Source organism: Lichenostomus cassidix, chromosome 8, assembly GCF_008360975.1.
Source record: "Lichenostomus cassidix isolate B80296 chromosome 8, HeHo_3.0, whole genome shotgun sequence".
NCBI classification, from domain to species: domain Eukaryota; kingdom Metazoa; phylum Chordata; class Aves; order Passeriformes; family Meliphagidae; genus Lichenostomus; species Lichenostomus cassidix.
Genome location: NC_139489.1, coordinates 25,750,941 through 25,768,703, shown reverse-complemented (window position 1 = coordinate 25,768,703; position 17,763 = coordinate 25,750,941). Strand labels below are relative to the sequence as shown.

Here is a 17,763-nt window from a genome sequence, read left to right as displayed (position 1 = left end):
CTTTTCATCTCTGTTTAGTGTCTCCACACGTTTGCCACTGTAGCTCCCTCCCACAGCAATGGTCAATTCAGCAGTACCTGGAACGTCCTTTGCTTGCTGTGAGTGTAGCTATGCCAAACCCTCTGCTGCAGTATCAGGTCCAGGACAGGGTCCCTCCTGGCTTTATGAGCCAGGCTTTTAGTATATTTAGGGAGAATTGATCCTGGGGACATAAACTGCAAGGGCACGAAGCTGTTGTGTTCCTATTTAATCTCGGCCAGGTTTAGAGAATGGTCATAACAGCAGAGGACTTTGGCAGCTGGCACCCTACCCACAAGTGTGTTTGCATTCCCCATCTCCCTGAGGAGGGGAAAAGATGTGTGGATGTGGCCTGCAGTCCTTGGTCACAACAGTCAAGACATCCACATCAATTTCTCCGTCTCCCTACAGACATAGAATCATGAGGGCATGACAGATGTTTGGTGCAGGAGGCCGGGAAGGGATGAACATTTGCTGAGACCAGCTTAATTTTTAAATGTCTACATGCCTCCAACACAAGACCCTTGCTGTGAAATCTAAATAAAGAAGGCTGAAAAGAAAAAAAACCCCAAAAAACAGGCATGTAAGCAGGCCTGACTACTCCTTTGTTCTTTTTATCCTATACAGACACAATCCTTTTAGAGTCAGGCAGAAAAACAGAAAACCCCCACAAACACACAAAACCAACAGACCACAAATCCTAGCAATCTTCGACATATCCATAATTTCTACTTCATTTTTAGCTAATGGTGGAAATTAGTCTTTGGATAGTTGATAAAAATCAACCTGTCTCTGCTGGGTTAGTACCGTGATCTGTGGCACAGCAACTACTTCTAGTACAATTGATTTTCCTTTTTGGCAACCAATAGGCCAGTCAATAATAATGTTGTTTGAGAATGATCGAGTCATGAGGGAGATGAACCCTCCCTGCCATTTATTATGTTTGTATTGTCTTCATTTGAAAAGGTTTTTTCTCCTTTTTTATCCCCAGTCAGTGAAGGTATTATGAGGGGATGGCTGCTCCATGTTCCACATCTCCAGGAGCCCCCTGACTCACCAGTGTTAGGATGCAAATAGAGGAGGGAAGCAGGGGACTGGGAGAAACACAACCTGGAGAGGCAGCTATGCTCCTCCTGTTATTCTAGATGTCTTTAAAAAAAATAAGGGAAAAAAAAAAAATCGATCTAACTCAAAACATCATGTTGACAAGCATCAGCTCAGTGCATAAATATGACCCTGCAGCCTTGCATGAATTGGTACAAGATACAAATCCAACACTGGCACCAAAAATTAACCAATGCTCTCTGCAGACAGCACAGAGAGCAGATGCTTTTCACCAAAATTACTGCTATATACGAATGAATAAAATAAACCTCACACAAACAGCAACAAACTTCTTAACCTGATGGTTTTCAGCTTTGGTTTTCAGCTTTTCCTTCCCACACACCTGAAGGGTCCATGAGTGACCACTGAAAACTTGCTGACCAGTGGTTTAAAGTCTCAGTGCACTGATCTGCACTTCACTTTACTAGGAAAGTGAAAAGTCAGCAAATAAAAACTGAAGATCAGTTACAGCTTTTTTTATCCTTTTAGTCATAATTACAGAAAAATTTCTGCACAGAAAATTATTACCATAACACTGATAATTGCACAATGATGCAGTTTAAAAAACATAAAATATTTAGACAAGGTTTAAACTCACCTGCTCTACCACACAGATATGTACACAGCCCTTAATTATCCTCTGTGTCAAGTGATACAGTTCCCTTTACAACTCACAATATTTATGTTAAGATTTGCTCACATAGCCAGATAGGCTTAAAAAGCTTCATTGGAGTAAGCTGAGCTGCTGCAGCAACCACTCCAGGATAGTTCCCCATACACTCTCAAGGGCAAGCCTCAAACACATGAATTATTGTTCTGGAGTAAGTAGTACCCACAAATGGAACAAAATGCAGCTACATAAGTCCAGGAGGAAAGTCTATGGTCTATGTCCCCAAAATACACTAAAGGAGCTCCTCTGAAGCAGCAGCTCACATGCAGGAGGTTTTCCTTTGTTGCTCATCCTTTGCAAGGAAAACTTGTGTTTTCATATGTTTTAAAGCTAGAAATGGATTTTATGATCCTGTTGCCAAGCTCCTTCATAACTGTTACATTACCACTGTGTTATGCTTAGTATCTTCTATCTCAACATTATGTTACTCACTGTTTGAGGCAAATAGTTGCAGTGAAGGAGGCTGTTCTCAGACTGAGCCCCAAGCTCTGGGTATTTCCAGCAGAGCTCCAAAACACCATCCCACCACCCACTTTGACATGGCCTCTGGCACTGAAGATTTAGCTAATTCAATTACACAAACGCCCCTTGCTCAACAAAGCAGAGCAGCCTGTTGCCTTTCTGTGTCCCCTCGCCCATGGCAATTGCTTTACCACCTCTTTTCAAATGTGCTATTAGAGCTAATTATGAACAACCAGAGCATTCAGTGGCTGCAGCTTTTCAGTGACATTAGTGAACCACTCTTTGGAAACTGCAGCACCACTATCAAAACCAAGAAAAGCACAGGAGCTGGATCACTGCAGTCAGGGGTGTGGGGTTTTCCCCAGAATTTATGTGGTTTTGAGCATACTACAGCAATGAGCAGAGCCAGGAGACCCCTCTTCCTACTCCCAACACTGTCTGTTTATCAACAAAGAGCAGTAAGTTGACTCTTGCAGACCCTCCTGATCCAAAAACTGCAGTACTTTGACAATAGATAGTGCAAAGTTAACTAAAATAAGGCAGCAAAAAGCGATTAAGGCACATCTACAGTCACAGTGAACAGGTAAGACTTGTTCCAGTTCACCCAGCAGAGCACCACTGACACCAACTGCTTAGGGCAGCTAAATCCTTCAGTATACTGTGAAAGAGCCAAGATGGAAGAACATTTATTAAAAAGGTAATGGAGGAGAGCGTAAATCTGTCATGCTGTTTGACTAACTTTTTAGAAGCATACTAAAACACAAGCAATTAAAAAAAACAGGTCTGTAACATTCCTCTCCTTCACTACCTGCTCATAACCCTCATAATCCCTAATTTATTCTTTATCTCTTAGGCTGCCTGCATGTAGGTGCTGCTGCAAAATTGAACAAGACAGAAGAACCCCTGAAAACCTGGAGAGGCAGGTGGGAATCACAGAGACTGCCTGGACAGAGATGTGAAGGGAACCTCTGCTGGGAACATGTCAGTCTGGAAGAACAGCATCACCCATTCACCAGGTATTCCCTCACACTGCTCTTTACAGATTACACATTAACTGACAGTGCCTTTGGTAATGTGTTATAGCAGGTGCTGCAGTGTTTATAGCCTGTTAGGAAGCCATAGTTTTCCCCTCTCCCTTTTGCTTCTGGTGGCTCTTAAAATTCCCCCTGCTTTTGCTTTGGATGTGAATTCTTCCAGGGTAAAGGTCAGAATAAAAAAAAAATTAGAAGAAAGAGAAATAAACATTAAGTCACAAAGTCTTGAAATGGTATTGCAATTTATATATGGCTGAGAATAAAAATGTGTCTGCTTTCTCTGGGAACACACCTACGTGCAAACAGAGACCTTTATAAAAAATTCTCCTTTATTACCTTGGTGGGGAAAAACATATCAAAGATTGATTTTTCTTTTTATGGCTATTATTAACCTTTTGTTACTGGCCAAAAATAATCTGGTTAGAAAATGTGCAATGCATCAAAAAGAAAAGAGAAGAATTCAACAGAAAATTAATGCTCAGAGGAAAAAAAAAAGATTATTTTCCTTTATGCTTTTTCTTCTAGGAGTCAGACTTTACCTCCAGAGCAATGAGACAAATGTCAAAGAGAAGAGATGTCCCAAAGAGAACCCAGAACCATCTCCCAGGCTGACAGGGTAAATGCAGTGGGCAGGTGGCTGACTCCACTCGTTCCCAATTTCAATGCAAAGCTGCTCCTGTGTGTATCCAACACACCACTCACTAGCTCTGACTGAAAGGAGATGGACAGGGTATGCAAAGCCCCCATTCACATTGGCTTCACTACCCTTCTTCTGTGTAAGGAAACATTCCTATAAAATCCATTACAACTGAAATCCTGGAGACCTAAGCATGAACATACACATCTCACCAGCCACAGCAGGGCTGTGCTTCCTCATACCCATCCCACCAGCAATTCTGCCCAGGAAAGGGCAAGACAAACTTTTTAACAACAATTTTACGTGTGTGTAAATACCAACACAGCTATTTGTAGCCTGTGAAAGCTACAGCTCTGCTGATAAAGCCTTCAGACTGCAACTCTGCTTCAGGTCCACCACTTAAAAATTTCCAAAGCATTTACTGAAGGCTGCTCAGATCTCACCAGTAAGAGCTCAAAGATTCATCAGCAGAGGTGTATCTATGTCCAAAATGGGAAGGAGAGCAGAGCCAGTAAGTGCCATGATGGTAAAGACCAGTCAGTCATGATCTGCCAGAAAGATGCTGGCCAATTATTTCTGAACACAGTCACATTTACACAGTCCAGCCCTTAATTGCAACAAGCTGACAGAACTGGGAGCATTGACTCAGGAGCACTGGCAGACCCAGGCTGGTTGGCTGGAAGAAACCATTTGCAAAGTGGTTGCTGAACCAGTTTTGATCAAAACCTGGTCTATTCAGATACCCTAAACCTGGTGCTAGCTAAGCTCAGACATGTGGGCTGCAAACCTCAGTGGCTCAAAATTCTGTTATTTTTCCCAGGTTACCATTTTGGATGTTCTTATAACAGAATCATAGAATGGTTTGGGTTGAAAAGGGCATTAAAGACCATCTAGTTCCTGCTATGGGCAGGGATGACTTCTACTAGACAGGGGTGTTCCAAGCTCCATCCAACCTGGCCTTGAACACTTCCAGGGATGGAGCAGCCCCAACTTCTCTGGGCAACCTGTGCCAGGGCCTCACCCCCCTCACAGGGAAGAACTTTTTTCCCTAATATCTAATCTAAACCTACTCTCTTTCAGTTTAAGTCATTCCCCCTTGTCCTGTCACTACATGACCTGGTAAGCAGTCTCTCTCCATCCCTCTTGTAGGTATTGGAAGGCTGCAATCAGGTTACCCTGAAGTTTTCTCTTTTCCAAGCTGAAAAATCCGAATTCTCTCAGCCTTTCCTCGTAGCCAAGGTGTCCATTCGTCTAATCAACTTTGTGGCCTCCTTTGGACTCACTCCAACAGGTCCACATCCTTCCTGTGCTGGGCCCCAGGGCTGGATGCAGCACTGCAGGTGGGGTCTCAGTAGAGCAGAGCAGGTTTTCTGTGACAAATACCCTGAGAGAACTTGCTGTGGAGTTTGGGATGAATTCTGTTTCATGTGAAACATTTGGTCAGGAGGCTGTGTAACACTCACTTCAATCCAATTTACCTCTGTGTTCCTTTCTTACCTGGATGTTCACGTCAGCAGCATTCTGTAACAGCACTGAAACCAGCTCCTTGTGTCCTCTGTCACATGCCCAGTGCAGCAGAGCCCGGCCCTGAAACAGCCACGAGAAAGTTAACAAAGCCAAGCAAAAAAACCCATGGAAAATCAGTCTTGCTATTAAGTAATACTCATCAATAACAAGATTAACACAGACTTAAAAAAAAAAAATCCAGTATGTCACTTACTATTGCTGGTGATTTGGATTTACACAATAACACCAGAAACATCAAAAATTACAGATAGTTCCATTTCTCATTAATTTAGCACCAAACCCCCAAGCCAGCAAAAAATTTAGAGAGGAAAAGCAGCAAAGCATGAAACACAGGAGCCAGGACATTATTTGTTTTCCTATATAGATCTGGGATTTTGGCACCTGTGACTTTTCTGGGAGTAACAACTTAAACAGTAAGAGTACGATTTTCTATGCTGCCAGGTGCCAAGTCCCAGAAAGCTCATTTCCCTGGCAGGTCTGAAACATTCAACACACAGGTACTGCCTCTGCTGCAACAGAAGATTAAAACTGGGTGTCTGAGCAGGCACCCTCCAAGTCTATCCTCTCTTGGACAGACTAATGCATCCATGCCTTCAGCTCCTCCCAAACTTCCAGAGTTTTCTTTCCATCCCCTTTCTCCAGGTGTCTGCCACCATGGGAAGGGATGTAACGGAAGTTCAGATATTCCTGCATGCCCAAGGATATGGGAAGTAGCTTAGGATCCCTGAGAAAGGTAACTCAAAGTAGTTTGAGTAAACAAAGGAGAAAATCTTCTATGTACACTTAGTAAATTAGCCTTAGTGTTCTATCACTCTCTCCTGATTTAGGACAGCACACAGCACAGTTGGAGGGGATTCCTTGGAAATCACCCTGCAGATAACCAGGACAACACCCCTCAAGCTGTGACACCATCAGACTGACCTGTGTTTTCCAATATACCACAGACAACAGTCACAGACTCTCACGGAAGAAATCATTGAAATTAGCCCATGCCTTGTTATAAATCTCTTGACAAAGCAGTGAGGAACAAGGTGAGCAGCTCATCTATCTGCTAATGGTAACTGTAAGCCAAATTTCCTGGCCAGGGTGCCAGACAGCAGGAGGGGCAGAAGACACCTGTGACCAAAGCTCACACTGCTTCTGCTGGATATTCCTGGGCAGGGCAGCAGAGGTAGAACATGATTTTGAGTCAGGAAATGCACACTTTTTGACCCAGCAAGTAATTAATTTTTGTAACATGTAATTTTAATGTTACACTAATTAACCTTGCATTAGAATGAATTTTCTGACAGTGACTTTTTGTGGAAGCACTGATGACATCCACAGGCCATTTAATGATTAATGTTCTTGCACTCAACATGACTGTCAAAGTCTACAAAGGGGAAAGAGTATAACTTAAAACAATTGGTAAATATGGAGAGATCCTTAATTCATGTTTAGCATCCTTAACTCATCTCTGGACTGGCAATTACCTAAGACTTAGGATTTCAGTTGGACAAATACCAACTTTTTTCATGCCACAGATGTTTATGTTGAAAGGAAGAGGTACATCTGCAATATGCACAATAGCAATAAATACTTCAACAGATGATTTCAGTGTCTTGATATAAGTGTAGCGGAATAATATTGCAATTATTCAAATGTAGTAGTGTACAATTACATGATAAAATAAAAGCATTTCTGTCCCTTATATCAAAATTCACGCTACAGATCAGTGGCTAAAATATGTTAGTTTGCATTTGTCTCTGGACAAGTAGAATCTAATTTTATTGGTGCTGAACTTGGTCAAGACCAATAAAGGAAAACCAACAGTTAATTGTCACAGCTCAGGGGTACCAGAGTACTGTGCAACTAGTCCTGTCCATGACAGTGGAAGGCTGGTTTTGCTGCACATGGTGCCTTTTAAACAAGATAAAAACGTGAAGCCTGATCATCTATAGTCATTAAAAATCTCCTTGTGCTATTTGCAAGAATATGGATTTCAAGTCTTGGGCCAATTCCACTTTGGGTAATTACACTCTGCTTACCTATATATTTTCTCTGCAACTCTAAATGGATACAATATTTTCTAATTAGTGCCTTAAATGGCTGTGCATTGTAATTGTGCACTATTAAACAGCTGACACGTTCCACACAAGAAATGTCTGCAGCACGCTACACCCTCAGCACAGGGTGCAAGGGGCTTTGGAGACCTTCTGTGCAAGAGCACACCACGAGATGTGGAAGCAAAAATACCTGCAGCAGAATCTCAACCTACTTACTGCATAACAAAAAGCATCACTAAAAATTTGGTATTTAAAGTGGTTTGACTAGATGATCCTAGAGGACTTTTTCAACCTTAATGGCTCTATGGAAACTCGATAATATTCATGACTTTTTGCAGAGCATCAGGTATGTTAACAACAGTCAACAGCTCTGGCTAACATACTTAGGCAGCTATACAGCTACAAAGTCAACTTGTTTCCCATGTCTTTCTTAAAATAAACCTTAGTGATAAGACAAGCTTAAACTGAATGTACAGTCCCAGTCTTTGTATAGCATGGGTATCACCTCTGCATGCCGGAGAACTCTTTAGTCTGCACAGCTGCGCTTTACACCAGCATATAACATGTGTTTGTGTGTTTAAATAATGTGGCAGAAATCTTAAGAGCCACAGATTGAGCTTTCCCAAAACAATTCCCACATGACTGTTTCATTAAGCAGTGAGAGACTCTAAGCAACACAAATAATTTCACATAGGAAAGCACTGCAGCAGTGAGGTCTTGACTAGATGCAATCATCAAGGTACTCCCTCCCTGCAATTCAGACATGACAGTTGTTGCAGAAGTGACTTGAGAGGATGCATCTCCCCCTGCCTTTGAAGTATTTAATAAAAAAAAAAAAAAGCATAAAAATAGCCCCAGTGCACTAACCCTGCCTCTTAAATCTTCTGTGCTTTGCTTGGCTAACCGCTGCCAGCTTGGCCAGCTCCTGCAGCAGTTTCTCAAGCCAACAGCACATCAATTTTGCTCTGCTCCAAGTCACAGGGTGTTCACAAACAAAGCACAGGACAGGGATTTGTCTCTGATACACCGAGTCGGCAGACAAATGGATGGGAATGATTTTCACATCAATTAGCCCGGGCAGAGAAAGGGGAGAACAAAGCCAAACCGAATGGATGTGCTACAGTATAAAGCTACACTTCTAGGCACGATGTTTGCAGCTGCAATGGCTGGATAGCAATGAGCCACTCCAGCTTGTGGCAAGTGTTTTATTAGCAGTAATTAAGAAAAGACAGATATCTACAGAATGGCTGCATCCCCCTGTGACGGCAGGAACAGTGAATGGAAGGGTTGTTGTTGCAATTACACAGGTAAACTTGACTTGGAAGTCAATCATTTTCAGAGCTCTGAAACGTTTGGTGATATTTTTCTAAGAGGAGAAAACCTCTAAATCCAGAGGTATTTGACCCTTCTTTACAAATCCACTTTACCCCCTGTCCTTTCCTTGGCAAGCTGGCAAGCTGGCACCAGTTTGGCACTTGCTGCCTCAAAAGCACGAGGATGGGGACTAAGTGAGCATCCTGTCAGATGCCTTTCATTTAAGTTTTGGCAAGGGTTTAAACACTGCACACAGGTGACTTGTTTGTTTACTGGGACTTATCCAACAATTAAAAAAAATTATCTAGCTACAACCTCCACAGCCCTTGGCACAAATTACAAAAGCAACTCATCTCTGCCTTCAAGCAGCTCCTGGTCTGTTAGATATTGAAGAAATACTATTTTCAAAAAGGCAGCAAGTGAGCCACACTCCCAGGATGTGCCTGGGTGACTTCACAGCCACAGTCCATTTCTTATTCCATTAGTCCTGCTGACATACACAAGGAAAACAGGTTGCTTTAGTCTGTGCTACTTCTTATAAGTGAATGCAAGCGATTCTGTTGAACTCTGGGCAATTTAGATACAGTAAATGGAAGCTTGTACATGATTACTGTCATTAGATCCTTTGTTTAATTCAAAATTGAAGTTTATTACGTCCAAACTGTTAGCAGGTATGCTGGCTTGAATGTTGCACAAGAAGAGCTTTACTTCTTGCAGGGAGAAGGGCACTTATGCTTTGGAAGTTTCCAAGTGCATCTATCTAAACCTCAGAATCTTCTGCTGCCCTTTCTGAAATCCTTTTGCTTCCACTAAGTTGGCTCATCTCCACTTTACATTTTTATTCTTGGTTTCTTTTCTCTTTTCGCTGACTTATTTCAGGTTTGCACGAAATGGGGGGATACAATAAGATGCAGCACCACATAAAAATAAAATCTAAACACCCTACAACCCCAGCCAAGTCTTTACTGTCCAAGGAAAGGCTGAGCTGAGTGTCTTTTCAGCTTAGCATGAGCCTGTTTGGCGCTTCAGCAGATTTTGCTTCATAAGAAGTTAACTCTTTGTATGTACCCTGCTGATATTTTATATTTATAGGCATTTAAATCAAAGGACTGACAGCATGAATTACGTTCAGAGGCCAGGTGAGGCAGCTTTTGGATACGGCAGGATGTATTTACACAGTAACACTAAAATAGTTAATAAAAATGACAAGATTATGCTTGCATACACTTCACTCCATGAAAGGCTCAGTCTGGGTTATCTCTAGTCTACAATGGGTTCTAACACCTCAATCAACCTGCATGAGATTGGAAAATAAACTACCTCCTAGACAAGGAAGAACACATTTGGATACCAAACAACACTGGAAATGGTTTCAGTTCCTTAACATATAATGAAACACCTATTTCTTTCAGATGTTTCCTTCTGGTATGCTAATTTTTTGGACCAGTTTAGACTCAGCATAAGGAAAGTACGCACTTTCCAAAAAAAGGTTCTTACTTCCCCTATTTGCATATTTGTTGGGGTAAACCAAAATTCTTGAAGCTGTGAGAATTTAATCTCTGGGGGAATTTTGCACCCGTGGGAATCCTCCCACAAGTCCTTCACAGGTGGGCAGATGTTTTTGGCTCCTGCCTGTACTGAAGCAATCCCATACTCTGCAACAGTCATGCGCTAATATCCATTAGTTAGAAATAGGACTTCCTTTACATTAGGGACTCATGGATAATTCCCAAAGAGGATGTCATCTGGTAGTTTTTTACATAGCTTAGATATTTCAGCTTCCACAAAACATTTTGATTTTCTTTTAAACAAAATTTCTTTGGCTGAAAACAAGCACATTTGTTCCTTCAATGGAAAGAAAGGTACAAGCTTCTGAATGCTGCTAACTACAAAAAAGCACAGTGAAAACAAAGCAATGCTAACATGCCATTATTATGCACTTATTGCAAACATGTGATCCTAAAAATGAACTTTTATTAATGAAAAAACTCCAGCTGTATTTTCTTTGGGACTGCCCTGGACATCTCCTTCTGCAACCTGTGATCAGCAGAAGGAGGATGGAGCTCAGGAACGGCGCTGTTGCAGTGACTGTGTGGCACATGACAGTCTCAGTTCATTGAATTTATGATGTGAAATTCCAACCCTCATCCTGAACACCCTCCCTCCTCTCCTCTGGAAATTAATTCACATGAATTCCTGATTAATAATAAAAGGCCCTGCCATCAGCATTCAGAGCCCCAGCCGGGGCTGTCATGGCTCAGAGGGCAGAAATCTGCTTAGAGCTACAGGAGAACCCAACTGAATTTGTGGCGTCTCAGTCTATGAATGTCTAAGCACTTCATCTGTTCACCAAAACACAACGTGCTGGAAGGAGCTGTGCTCAGGCTGGACCAGGGGCAGGGCTAGGTGGCAGTGTGCAAGCACGGAAACCAAGGTGACAAACCTGGTATGGCCACAGCTCCTGAAGGATGAACAGGAAACTGTCCCCACCAGGTGTTTACTCTTACCATGAAAAGGATGAAGCCAATTCATAGTTTTAGACACAGTTTTTTCTTGGGGTTTCTGGCAATGCCTGTATTACCTCCCTGTGGGGAAATGCTGATTTGAGTTTGATGAGCAGAGAAAGACTGGACAATGTCACTGTTTTTGTGAAGCTGGAAATGCAGTATCACTCATTTGCCCTCTATCTGGGAATGATGAGAAGCTGGTGGCATGGCAGAAATCCTCCTTCAACCAGAACAGATTCCATGATTCAAAAAAAGCTGTTTCCCTCAATTCCTACTTTTATTTGACCACATTTAGTGGACAAGGTGGGGAAAGGGATGTATTCAGAAGACCTTATTCTGCAAGTGGTATTGAAAATAACAGAGAAACTAAGTTTCTGATCTGACATGCTACAGTACCACAGTTAGTACATCCACATTACCAGAAATCCAGTGGAAAGCTGTTTTCAAATAGATTACTCTGTCTGAATGCCAAAGTGTTTGTCCAACTGTTGCAGTACCTTGTTATAACAATCCTAACCAGGGAATTTTAAAAAGGAGTAGCACTGAATTAATACACAAAACAGATAAAAGATTGATGGTCCTTATCTTTTCTCCATACCTCCTCATCTGTGACATTCACATCCACTTTTTTTGATTGAATGGCTTTGGTTACATAGTCAATGTTGTTTTCTCTGCAGTAATCAAAAATGTTCTTGTCCTCTTCCCTATTCAGGAAACAAAAGCAAAAGAAGCACCATGTTACTGCACAACACAAAGGCCACATGCACATTGTATGCTCTAACTTTGTTACAGCTATTTCATTGCTATCATTGGATTGAAACAGGCATCTAGTATTGCACACGCAGAATAATGTGCTTTCCCCCCACCCCCAAGTTAAGAAACAGAAGATGCTGGTTCCTAGATAAACAAAAGTTGTTTTTAACAGTACTATGGACAGACAAATGTCAGTTTATTCTTGTGAAATGGCCCAAGAAACGTATCAAGTTAGCCAGAAAAATCCATGTTCAAATTCTGTTATAAATAACTGCAATCCCACAGAACAGAAAAGGCTAAAACTGTTCTTCTTGTAAGAGCCACTCTGGGTCATACCAAAACCCTTTCTGATGCCATCCATCCTGGACAGAGGCCACTAATGTGGCTTGGAGAAAACAGCAGGACAAACAGGACACCTGCAGAGCAATCTGTCCCTGGCTGAACACATGTTGGATCCTGGATATACCACCAGCATGTGTTAGCTTAGGACTGCTTGCAGGCAGAAAGATCAAATGATGGTGTCACATGTCCTTGAGTCACACCTACAACTTCTCTTAGAGCTAAAACAAATACTCTGGCTTCACACAGTAAAACTTCCATCCTTACCTGCCAAACAGACAGGACCTTTAATGAAATTAAGACCTTTCAGAGATTCTTAAAAGAGTAATACCTTTAGGTATAAATACACTGATACCACTGTTTTGCTAGCAGGGAATAAGGAAAAGAGGTCATTGGTTTTCCAGAAGTAAGCCAAAAGCCCACATAATCCTCTCTCCTTGTAGTTTCCAGATGAAAACCATGGTTCAAATGAGCCCAATCAGCATTGCTATGGGGCTTGGCAGCTTCACAAGAGTTAAACAGAGTCGTTGCCTCACATGACACCCCCAGTTTTCAATCACCTTAACTAAAGACCGTCTGGATATTCAGCAGAACTAAGACTGACAGCCTCAGTCACTCAGAAAAAAAGGAGCTTGCTGGAGCTGGCCAGACCCAGTATGGAAGTCAGCCTGCTCTGGGCTTTTCAGGCAGGAGAAATGCAACAGTTTGAGAACTGACCTCCTGATGCTAAAAGGTGAAAGTACTTGTGTTCATCTGCACTGCTCTTGAACTCGCAGGCTGAAGAACATCAGGAAGAAAAAGTAAAATCTAGATAACATTTGCATTTCTGAGCAATGGGTTACAAACAAAAAGTGACGCTCTTTGACCTGTAGTCCCAAAAAAGAAATGACAGCAAGGCTATGTCCTCTGCTCCCATCAGGGCAGGCAGAGCTCCAGGACCCAACTTTGTCTTTTATTGTTATGCATCTAGTTTACTAAGTTACACTCTAATTATTCAGACCTCAAGCATCTGTGTCCTGCCTCGGTGCCAGAAAAAGGTGGGAAAAAGCACTAATACTCACTCCAGGGGCAGATCACTGCTTTCTCCAGAGAAGTCACTTCCTCTGTCCTCCCTCTCACCTTGCTCCCCAGTAGCACTGCTCTCCAGCACATCACCTCTCCTCTCTGTGCACAGGCAGTCCCTGCAGAGACACCTGAGCTGCACCTTTCCAGTGAAGAGCTGGGAGCCACACAGGGTTTCACACTCTGTGCTCAGGCCTAAGGACATTACAGGAGTCTCCCAGTTTCTTAACCAGTCTCTCATGAACTCATTTGTTGGAGGTCTTGCCCACTCGTTACACACAAGCTCCTGGGAAACAGATCACTGCGTGCTTTAAATGCAATTACCTTGAATTCCGGGAAAAAAAGAATCTCACGGCAGGATTAGAAAAGGCAAAAGCTTATACTGCTCGAGATGGAGCTTGACAGACTCATGATGGAGGTCACCAGACATGCCTGCCCCTGCTAGCAAGGTGCTGATGTGATATGCTGGGAAGTCCCTCCAGTCCTACCTTGTTAGTCCAACCTCTCCAACGCAGCCCTGGCAGCTGTGAGCAGCATTTTGGGAGATGCTGCCTTTCAGACAACACTGTACAGGAACTTGGTTCCCCCTTGCACAGCCACACCCCCCTCATTTATTATGGATCACTCTTTCCTCCATAACACCAAAGTAAACCCCAGTCCCTTCTTGCTGGACAAGCCCACAGCCATCCTCAGTTACTCCTGGATGATCTTCCATGTCACAACCATGAGCTCGGGCTGTGCTCTTCCAAACCTGGCAGTGATGCCACCTGGTCATTCCACATGCAGAGCCCTGGCAGACCTCACAGGGCAGCACCAGAGCTACCAGCAGGGACACGGCAGCCATAAAGCATCTGACTGTGCTCCACCGGGAGCATCCCTAGGGTCTGTGCCAGCAGAGAGGGCACAGCAACCCTGACCTACCACAACCTGTCCATCTTTCCACCACAGCCTCTAGACAGGAGTTTTAAAGTCTTTTCCCAAGGATATTATTGTCTGTAAGGGGAAAATGACCTGACACAGCTATTTGGATATGATTTAGCTTTCTGGAATAACCAACTCTGCAAATGCTCTATATATCCCCATTCCAAAAAACCACTTTTCTTTCAGAAGTCTCCACAATGGAATTAATCCAGAATACCAATTTCCCCACCTGAAGACAAGGTTTCGGGAAATTTCGTTCTTCTACTCTGCATTTATTTCTCAAGCTTTAAACCATTCCTCTGCTCCTGATGCCCTCCTTAAAAAAATTAAGCATATATTATATCCAACTTTTTCATAAATATTAACAAAGAGAAACAAGCCCTTTCCAGTCACAAGAACATTTTACCTACAAATAAAATAGCCATATGAAGCTGCATTCCAGATATTTACAACAATCTGATCCAGCTAAAACCAGGAAGGGAAACTGAGGAAAGAGCTCAGAGGAGTTAAAACCAGATTTATTGGAGGGACCAATACTAGAGAAGACATTCTTCTCGAATGGTGTGAATGGAATAAACAAGTTACTCTTGTTTGCTGACTGCACTGAAAAACACACAGGACAAATAAGACACAGAGCTTGAAAACGTGGCAGCTCAGTCTTTTCCCCCTCCCTTTATTTCACATGTGTGTACGTGTACATAATAAGACCTCCACTGTAGTAGCTACAGGAAAAGAAAAAGATGTAATGATTTTATCAGACCTGTTCCTAACAGGAATTTGCACTCCTCATAAAACTGGTAAGAGTCAACAGCAAGCCCCAGAAACTGGTAGAAACAGTCTAAAACCAGACAGAAATACAGAAGTGACAGTGCAAAGACATGCTCAGATAATATTATGGGGAGAAAATCCATAGTATTTCCATCAGTACTTTCAGAAAAATCTCAATTTACATAAAAAATACAGTATTCAGTACATCTTCAGATGGGAAACACCATGAAACTCAACCTAATGGAGATGTGCACAATTATGTAAAGCCTGTAGCTACAAGGAAGACTTGGTTGCAATTTTCTTTCCACGTCAGATTGTTGAGATAAAAGGGAGTCTTGAAGTCAGCAACCAGCTGACTGCCAGTAAAGGCAGGGAGTGTTTCTATATCTATTTCCTGAGGACAGCCAGAGGGTTTCTCTTCTCCCTTGCTGACATATGTTCAGCCCTGCAAGCTATTTCCTTGTGCTCTCCCCCATCCCCAGTAAGAGATGGTAATTCTAATTTAAAGATGAATTGAAGAGTACCTGTTGCCTGCAAGTAACATGTGGGCAGCTTTTTCCATCTTTGAATAAAAAGATTTGGAAGAACTTAAACCAAGTCATCTCTCTCCAAGCTTGGAAAGCATCGCAAGCCTTCTCCATGAGCTGTCAAAAAGACACGTGTGGAGCCAACAGGTTTTAAAAGAGTTCATGGAAAAGATCTGCTGCTGGTTGATCAGGCTTCATTTCCTTCTCACCTGGACTGCTGTAAACCTCCTTGCTTTCTAAACAGCACCAAGGCTGCCACTGAAAAGGGCAAAGAAGAGATTTGAAATTCAGGTATTTTACCCTCATGCAGACAACACCCTCCAGGTTTGCCCCATCCCCTTCCTCCCCCTCCGCAGGTTACCTCCAGCGCAAGGCTCAGGGCAGGAGGCCGAACCAGGTTCTACTTTGGGCGTCCTCTCCCCTTTTCCTGGGGCTGCTCCAAGGCACGTCCCAGCGGATTTGCTGCGGAGTGGCCCCGGGTGCCGCTAACAGGTGGCTTCGCCCGTGTGCTTGGCACAGCGCTGCCGAGCGAGCGGCACCGTGGCGGAGCGGAACGGGACGTGTGCAGGGAGCCGAGAGGCACTCGCAACACTCACTGTTTATGTCGAGGCCCTCGGCCCCCAAGGGACCCATTTTCACATAATCTATAATTATCTCTTCGCTTTAATCGCCTCGTCACTTCGGAGGCTCTCCTGGGCACGGGAAGAGGAAAAGCTCATTAACTGAACCTTTTCTCCTCTCTCCAGCCACCCATAGCTTTTAATTGCTTGGTGTTGTTATTATCTATCAGTGCAACTGGGATCATTTTCATAAGAAAAGGTGGTGGAAGGGAGGGAGGCAGGAGCGGGTCCCTGAGGTACGCTGCACAGACAAACCTTTGCTTTCTCAATTATTTATGCCAGCTGAGGTTTTACAAGCTGAATAAATCCATAACTCAAGTTTATTTTGAGCCGGCAGGCCGTCCCGAGGGAAGTGTTGCCCACTTGCAGGCACACTCGTGCTGTCCTCTGAGAACCGCAGGGACATAGCGGGACAGGTGTCATCCAATTCCCCACCCACCGCACAGCTTCTGTGCAGCACCGCAGAGGAGGTGGCCGGGAAAACGCCAAGAGGGAGCTGCCACTGAACGATGTGCTCTCCCAAAGGGAAGGCAGGCCGAGCCAAGCTGCCCCTTTGCACAACAAAGCAAAGCCCCAAGGGTCACTGCTCTGAGGACAGTAAAGAGAGGGGAAGCGATAAACTTGGCAATCATCTCGAAGTCAAAAGATTGGCCCGCTGAACATCATCATGAGAGTGCCTGTTTACAAGCAAAAGACTGAAAAACTGAAAACTGACCTGAAAAACCCCAAGCCCCAGCTGCCAGGACCTGCAGGTATTTTGTCTGAGGGCCACCATGGCTGAGCACACTGTGGGATGCCTGCACTCCATAAAACCAGGAAAGCTCTTCCACAGGGATTGCACAGCCCAGCACTTATGTGAGCAACAGATATCTGTGGCACAGCCACCTACCCTCACAACACCAGCCTGTAACTCCCAGCAAGGATGGGAATTTCTGCAGCTTTGTGCTCATTTCCAGTGCTGGTGTTCCCAAAAGCAGGGCTGGAGTGAGACAACAAAACCCCAACCGTGCTCTGGAGCACTGGGCTCATCTCAAAAGCCGTCGCTGCTCTGAAGCAGCATCCTTGCAATGGATGCTGGAAGCAGCTCTTTAAAATTCAGCAGCCTTTGTGCCTGACCACATGCAGCGACCTCTGGTATTTTCTGCCAAAACAGTTCATTTGTCTCGCACAACAACTAATCAATTCCCAGGGCCATCCATCACGGGGGCTCGCACGAGCCGGCCCGGCAGCAGGACCAGATGGCGGCTGCGTTAGTGGGATTAATACAATTCTGATGGATTGCACGGCATCAGGCAGGTCCTGCACACCAGGGGTGCCCACTGCACACCCACATCCTAAATGCTGCCCCACTCCTGGTTGGGATTGCTCCCAAATGTCCAGGGGAAGGGTGGTAGCTTCTACCAGAAAAGGGCTTCTTCAGCATCCCTTGGATGGCAGAAGTGTAAAACACAGCTC

General features: G+C 43.7%; 1 protein-coding gene across 1 annotated transcript in view; it reads right to left on the bottom strand.

The window, feature by feature from the left end:
- The window catches only part of ACBD6 (acyl-CoA binding domain containing 6), an 81,112-nt gene that overhangs the window by 34,323 nt on the left and 29,026 nt on the right, over window positions 1-17,763 (bottom strand). Inside the window, exons 5-6 of the mRNA XM_085068582.1 lie at window positions 11,917-12,022; window positions 5,423-5,512 (exon numbers count right to left, since the gene is read on the bottom strand). Coding sequence (XP_084924708.1) covers window positions 5,423-5,512; window positions 11,917-12,022 — 196 coding nt within the window. The remainder of the gene's footprint in view (window positions 1-5,422; window positions 5,513-11,916; window positions 12,023-17,763) is intronic.